Here is a 7,873-nt window from a genome sequence, read left to right as displayed (position 1 = left end):
ACCTCCAGCTCATAACAAAAGCTCTCTCTCTCTCTCAAAGGAGGGAGATGGAGTTGGACACTCTAAAGGGGTGTAGGTTGCTGTGTGTAAATGCCCTAGATCCAGATAAGCCACATGTATTAAATAGATATCATTTCCCCTATGCACCCATTAACTCTGATTGCCTCCTTTAATTATTCTCTAGGTTATCTTCTCCTGTCCCACATTGCTTTGGAAGGAACTCACCATGACGGGGCTAAGTCTGAGGTATTTATCAGATGTTGATTTTGAAGACAGTGAAATCAGCATCAATGTCGGGGGCTTTAAGAAAAAGATGAGATCGAACACATTGCTGAGGTTCCCGGAAACCAGGCTGGGCAAGCTGCTGAGCTGCCATTCAAAGGAGTCGATTCTAGAGCTTTGTGATGATTATGACGACACCAAGAACGAGTTCTACTTTGATAGGAACCCCGAACTTTTCCCGTATGTGTTGCATTTTTATAACACCGGAAAGCTTCACGTGATGGGCGAGCTCTGTGTGTTTTCCTTCAGCCAGGAGATTGAATATTGGGGGATCAATGAATTCTTCATTGACTCTTGCTGCAGTTACAGCTACCATGGAAGGAAAATGGAACCTGATCAAGAGAAATGGGAAGACCACAGTGACCAGGAAAGCACCAATTCTTCCTTTGATGAGATCTTGGCATTCTACAATGATGCTGCTAAGTTTGACAAGCAACCGTTTGGAAAAGTCAGGCGGCAGCTGTGGCTCGCTTTAGACAACCCTGGCTATTCTGTCTTGAGCCGAATATTTAGCATCCTTTCCATCATGGTTGTTCTGGGGTCCATTGTCACCATGTGCTTGAACAGCCTCTCAGACTTCCAGATTGTTCGCAGCAATGGGAGCACTGAGGAAGACCCCCGATTTGAAATTGTGGAACATTTTGGTATCGCCTGGTTCACCTTCGAGCTGGTGGCCAGATTTGCAGTTGCACCAGACTTCTTGAAGTTTTTTAAGCATGCACTAAACCTGATTGATCTCATGTCCATCCTTCCATTTTACATCACCTTAATTGTTAACTTGGTGGTGGAAAGTAGCCCCGCGTTAGCTAACTTAGGCAGAGTAGCCCAGGTCCTGAGACTCATGAGGATATTCCGCATCTTAAAACTTGCTAGACATTCAACAGGCCTTAGATCTCTCGGAGCCACTCTCAAGTATAGCTATAGGGAGGTGGGGCTTCTCTTGCTGTACCTCTCAGTTGGGATCTCTATATTCTCTGTAGTGGCCTACACAATTGAAAAGGAAGAAAACAGAGGCCTAGAAACTATCCCCGCTTGCTGGTGGTGGGCTACAGTTAGCATGACCACAGTTGGCTACGGAGACGTTGTCCCTGTGACCATGGCAGGCAGGCTGACTGCTTCTGCCTGCATCCTAGCTGGCATCCTGGTTGTGGTCCTTCCCATCACGCTCATCTTCAACAAATTCTCCCATTTTTATAGGCGCCAAAAGCAGCTAGAGAGTGCAATGAGGAGCTGTGATTTTGACGATGGGATGAAAGTGGCCCCTTCTGTCAATTTAAGGGACTACTATGCCTATAAAGTGAAGTCTCTTATGGCCAGTCTCACAAACATGAGCAGAAGCACACCCAGTGAACTAAGTCTAAATGACTCGCTGCATTAGTCCCTGGTTCTAGAACCAGTTTGCATGATGGGGAACTGAGCTGCATTTCATATTTCGTTGTTTCTCTCAGCATCTGCTGTTGTCGATGCTGCACCAAGGACAGAGTCCAAAGCCTGCCTTTTCCAACATGAGGTATACCCCCCCTTTTATGCAGTCTTTCAGTAGCAATTGACATGTATGTCAAGGTTTCAAAAGGTTCAACATGTATCCAGACTGAAGGACAACTTAACTTGTAATCTGCTCAAAAGGCATAGGTTGGAATCAAGATATCTGTTGAACCCTTCATAAAAACCGTGATGCACATGAACTACCACCCAATGCAAAAGTCACCTGATGGCCAAAAAAGGTTGTGCAAATCTACTTACCTGGGCACTTCTGAACTACTGAAATTCAGGCTGCAATCCTAAGGGTACTTTCCTAAGAGTAAGGTCTATTTAATCACATTAGACTTGTAGTTTAAAGTGATTCAATAGTAGATCTGTTTAGGATTGCTCCCTTCGTTTCAGATTAGCACTGATGTGGTGCTTTTTTTTTTTTTTTGCTCCACTGCATAGAAACCACTCCTTGGTTTCATACAGACAGCTGTTGCTGTCTCCATGACATTCATGCTATCGGTGTCTTGCTTCTTTATCACATATGCCTTTTACTTTGGAAGTCTCTGTGTGAGCAAAGAAAAGAATACTCCCTGTGAAGACAAATGAACCCCTTGCCAATTTAGAAATTCCATTTCCCCAGTTTAACATACATGGAAGTGATACAGTAGAAAGGCTGCACAAATATTCATTCATTTAAGACCGTCATCACAAGGCCACTCTGATAACCAACCTGCATTTCAAAACTCACTCGCCATTACCATACATTAGTGGCTGATTGAAAAGCTGCTGGGGAGACTCCACGGCCCTCTTATGATAAGTAACACTGTCATAACCATGTTTGTGTAACTATGATTGAGTTTATTTGCCAGATACTAATATTGATTCTGGGGTGTGTAATGTTATAAATTAGCAAAAAGTCCCATCAAACCTGATGGGAGGGAAAGATGGAACAATGCATTTATTTATTTATTTCTCCAAGGAGCTCGGGGCAGCCCACGTTATTCTTGCTTCCTCCGCTTGATTCTCACAGCAACCCTGGGGAGCTGATTAGGCTGAATGAGAATATTTGACCCAGGGCCACCCAATGGGCTTCATGGCAGGGGGAGGGCTTGAACCTGGGTCTCCCGGCTCCTACCCTGACACTTGATCCACTACACCACACTGGGTTTCCAGTTGCAAGGCCAGGTTGTTAAAAACCTCTCTCTGGGCCAAAACCCTACTGAACATTGCATCCAAGATCTAGTGATCAAGGCAACTTCAAAGTGCAGAATCTGACCCTGGGTCAGTTTTGTGAGCCTGCCAAAGTGTGAGAGAATCTTACCGGCCTGAGAACAATTGAAAGGGATATTTTCAAGACCACTCGCGATTGTCATATTCTCTCTGCTGGGATCATTGGGAAAACTCCTTTGAGGCACGGGAAGAGAACAAGGCATGCAAGAATGGATTCTGAAGTGTGTGTCCATCAGTTCCAGATAGTGAGATGCAACCAACCAGTCAGTTGCTACAGTGCCTTCACATTTTGGGCAGGCCTTTTTTTCATGTGTTTGTGTGTGTGTGTGTTAAGGAATACCCCCCACCCTGAGAGCCAGAAACTGTTATCTCATGTGACCTTTAGTTACAACGTGCAATGCTGTGAATTTGTTTTTAAAGGAAGGTAAGCCAAATGTGCACAGTGGCTGGCTACTGAAGAGCAAAATGCCAAAGACAAGGGTAAAACCAGTGTTACAGAAACTGACAAATGTCCAAAGGCCAGAAGAGGTTTTAGAATGATGTCATGTATACTTCCAGAATATTGTTGAGGCTAGTTTTCAAGTCTGCACATAGATGAAAGTGGGTACTTCTTTGGATAGGTTCTAATGGGCCAAAATCTTAATGAGACACATTCTGATCCCAAACACATTTTCTTGGAAATAAGGGGAGATGGTTCTTTCTTCTCTCCCTCTCCATTTGCCACATAAAGAAGAAGAAGAGGAGAAGAGATTGGATTTATACCCCGCCCTTCACTACCCAAAGGAGTCTCAGAGCGGCTTACAAACTCCTTACCCTTCCCACAACAGACACCCTGTGGGGTCGGTGGGGCTGAGAGAGCTCTGACAGAAACTGCTCTTTTTCAAGAACAGCTGTGCCAGAACTATGTCCTGCCCAAGGTCATCAAGCAGGTGCAAGTGGAGGAGTGGGGAATCAAACCTGGTTCTCCCAGATTAGAGTCCTCGCACTTAACCACTACACCAAACTGGCTCTAGATTGTTGGGGGAGGTGGAGGTCTGGAGAAAGGGAATGATATTTAACTCTTTCATATACAAGTGCAGGTGCCTTGCACTGAATGAGACCCTTTGTCTACAAAGGTCAGTTTGTTTGCTGTGACTGGCAGCAGCTCTCCAGGGTCTTAGAACAATTATTAACTAGTGTTTTTAACTCAAAATGCCAGGGATTGAACCTGGGATCTATATGCAAAGCAGATGACCTATGATGAGCCTATCCCATTTCGAAACATCTGCCTACTCAAAAATGGCTCTCAGGTTTTCCCCTGAGGTATAAGAGACAAGTATGGGTTTTGCTTCTTGGGGAGAAAAGCAGGGGAGGAGGTGGGTGGATGACTCTGTATTTGCAAGCAGAGAAAAAAGGGTTATAAAAGAATGCCACTCCTGGAAGCCACAGAACTGCACTGAAGAGAGGTCACGGAAGGACTAGTTTTCTGTATCGTCCAGTTAAGCATGAAGAGCCATTTTTACCACTGCATCCCTGGATTTCTGATCTGGCATGGAAATGTGGCACTGTTCTCCTCGCCTTTTGTCAGGGCCATCCAGGGCTTTACCAGAAGTATATGGTAAGCTATGGCTGTTCAATGTGTGTCTTTGTATTCACCTGAAAAGGATCAGCCCACTTGTGATTCAGCATTCTGCTGGCCCCCGTTTATGATTTAGAAGTCAATATGCAGCAAGCCAGAGACACTCACACCGCAGGGGGGTGGAATTAAATCTCTCTTAATTTACATCAAGATAAAATGCCAATGAGAGATCTGAGTATGCAACACTCCAAGAATTATATTAAGGTCTCAGAAGATTGTTCTATGTTTATCCAGACATAGAAAATTTGATTCCCTTTTACCACTGGATTCATAGGGTGTCATCGATGGTGCTACTGTATGCTTTAGCATGTACAGTAAATACCACATACTTTTGTAGTTTTAATGGGGCATCACAGATGTGCATGAAAATGTTTCTGGCAGTGATCACAGGAGTGCAATTCTAGGTTGAGGTGAGCCTTCTAAGCTCATGCCTTAACCAGGATGGCCCAGGCTAGCCCGGTCTCCTTAGATCTCAAGACATTAAGTTGGGTCGTCCCTGGTTAGTACTTGGGTGGGAGTTCACCAAAGAAGTCCAGGGTTGCCATGCAAAGGCAGGCAATGGCAATCCACTTCAGTTCTTCTCTTGCCTTGAAAACCATATGCGGTCATACTGTAAGCAGTGTTCCCTCTAAGCTGAGTTGGTGTGAGCTAGCTCACAGAATTTTAGCCTCCAGCGCACAGATTTTTGTCTTAGCTCAGGGAGGATGACTCCAGAGCAAGCTAATTTATGCAGCAGCCAAATCATTTGCTCACAACTTTAATGCCAGCAGCTCACAAAGTAGAAATTTTGCTCACAAGACTCCACAGCTTAGAGGGAACATTGACTGTAAGTCAGCTGTGACTTGATGGCCCTCTCTACCAACAAGACCCTGGACTTCAATGGATTTAGAAGGGTGCTTAGGATGGAACTAAAAGAGGAGCAGAATAAGGCTGGTTCATGGACAAGTTCTTCAGAGAGAGAGAGAGAGAGAGAGAGAGGAGTTGAATTTATTTGAGTATGAGTTTTTACCTTACCCTTCCTTCAAGGGGTTCAAATCTGCAGCATACATGGTTCCTATACTCATCCATTTTATCTTCACAACAGCCATGTAAGGTAGGTTAGCCTGTGAGAGAGTGACTGCCCCAAGGTCACTCAGTGAATTTCATGCTAAGTGAGGATTTGAACCTGGGTCTTCCCAGTTGTAGCCCAACTCTTTTAGAACTATACCACACCAGCCACAGATTCTGAAGGGATCAGAAACCCCCTGAACCTCTCTTACTTGATCCTTCATTGTGACCTTCGGTAATACCGAGTTTCAGGAAGAGCTAAATAACTTTGGTTTACAAATCAATGAACATAGAGGGACTTGAATTTAATACCACATGTGGTTAATTTCTAGCCCAAAGGAATTGCAAAATTCCCTCAAGCTTACAAATTCCACCACCAGCTTTATTTTGTCTAGTGCTGCTGCACTTGGGTTAAATAAATAATTGGTAGATTATCTCATACTGGAGATTGATTATTCATTGAAAGCAAGCTTAGCCAGTTCTGCAGAAAGGAACTGGAGTATTCCCAAAATTGCATTTTGCTTCAAAAAAAATCACTCCAAGGAGGCATTATCCTTAGTGCATTGTCTGGAAGAAATTTTCATGAAAGGCTTTAAAAAAAATAATATACAAATGCTTTGATTGGTAGATGCTTGACAAATAAGAACTATTGCAATTTAGAATACCCTGCCTGTCCTGATTCAAGAAGGTGACAACACTGTGGGGAAACCTCTCACTCTAGTTCCTTTGCCATTAAAAGGGCCCTTTGTAAAATGATATTCTTCATTAATACTGAAAAAATGGGAAGAAGAATCGAGGGTAGGGAGCCTAGAGATTTGGTTGGACATCTCACCAGCTTTCCAATAGAATATAAAGATTTCACTGCTGGAACAGATCAAAGCCCAACCAGTCCAGCATTCTGTTTACAAATTACCCACAATGCCTATGCTCTGGTGGGCGCCTAGTGATGTTTTCTGTAAATACTGAAGAGTGTCATTATGTCCTCTTCTTCATCTTCCAGGATCTCAGTGGCATTTCATCCTAATAATCATACCACAAGGTCAAACTGAGGAGAGGCACAGCTTGGTGGTAGGGCTGGATCCTTAGAGATCTGTCACCCGTCAGAGAAGACAGTATTGAAGAAGATGGACCAATAGCAGCTTGATACACTTACGTATGTGAGAGGCTCATAGCCAAAACCACCCAGAGATGAACAGAGTTAATTCTCTCCACCAGGCCTTACTGGAGACATGGTACTGCTAGTGTTCCCTCTAAGGTGAGTTAGTGTGAGTTAGCTCACAGTTTTTTAGCCTACGGCTCACACATTTTTGTCTCAGCTCAGGAAGGACGGCTCCAGAGCAAACTGAATGATGCAGTAGTCAAATCACTGGCTCACAACTTGAATGCCAGCAGCTCACAAAGTAGGATTTTTGCACACAAGACTCCACAGCTTAGCGGGAACATTGTTTACTGTTACAGAGCCCTGCCAGCTCCACAGCGAAGATTGGGTGTTTTGCATGCATGAGACTGAAAGCAGTTCTGGTTACAGTTCACTTATTTATTTATTATTTATAACTTTCGATTTATATTCCACCTTGCCAGCAGAAGCTATACATTGTTGGAGTGATCATTTGCAGCACAAGTGCCTCTCCTCCTCGTGAAAATTATCACAGAAATAGTGGAAAGGCAGCAACTGAAGCTTCAGAAGAAGTTCCAAGGCTATTTAAGCCTCCTGCTTGAAAATGCTCTGAGGCACCCTGACCTGGAGAGCCCAGGTAACCCTAATCTCATCAGATCTCAAAAGCTAAGCAGGGTCGACTCTGACAAGCACTTGGATGGAAGACCTCCTTGGAATACCAGCAGTTGGGAGGCAGGGGCAGGCCCTATTTAGCCACCTCTCTGAATATCCTCCAGGCCCCCAGTAGGGGTCCATCACCAGAGGTCACCATGACTTCCAGGTGCCCACACATCCACACGCACACATGAACGCACATTTTAAGCAAAATAAAAATACGAAAAAAAGAGAAAATGCTCTAAGGCAGGGGTCAACCACCTTTTCTAACTAAAGAACCAAGCTGTGTCAAAATTCAGATAGCCTGTGTCAGAAAGCCTATTTGCATAACTAAAAATATGCAGCTTAGCATTACTGATAACTGGCATTTTGACTAATAATTCATAAAGTTCCTGTGGTCCAAACAAGGGTTGTTTTGAGTCCTTTATTAGGAAGTGGCACACAGAAGGCAA

The 7,873-nt window shown here is 44.0% G+C and overlaps 1 protein-coding gene across 1 annotated transcript; it reads left to right on the top strand.

Moving 5' to 3' along the window:
* Positions 1-226: 226 nt before the first annotated feature.
* Positions 227-1,660, top strand: KCNS2 (potassium voltage-gated channel, modifier subfamily S, member 2). The gene has a single exon (XM_015405866.1). The coding sequence runs from the start codon at positions 227-229 to the stop codon at positions 1,658-1,660; it is 1,434 nt and encodes a 477-aa protein (XP_015261352.1).
* The last annotated feature ends 6,213 nt before the right edge of the window (positions 1,661-7,873 follow it).

The sequence above is a fragment of the Gekko japonicus genome, unplaced genomic scaffold, assembly GCF_001447785.1.
Source record: "Gekko japonicus isolate JY-2015 unplaced genomic scaffold, Gekko_japonicus_V1.1 scaffold232, whole genome shotgun sequence".
Classification (NCBI taxonomy): Eukaryota; Metazoa; Chordata; class Lepidosauria; order Squamata; family Gekkonidae; genus Gekko; species Gekko japonicus.
The sequence above is the reverse complement of the archived record's forward strand: the minus strand, read 5'-3'. Positions and strand labels throughout refer to the sequence as shown.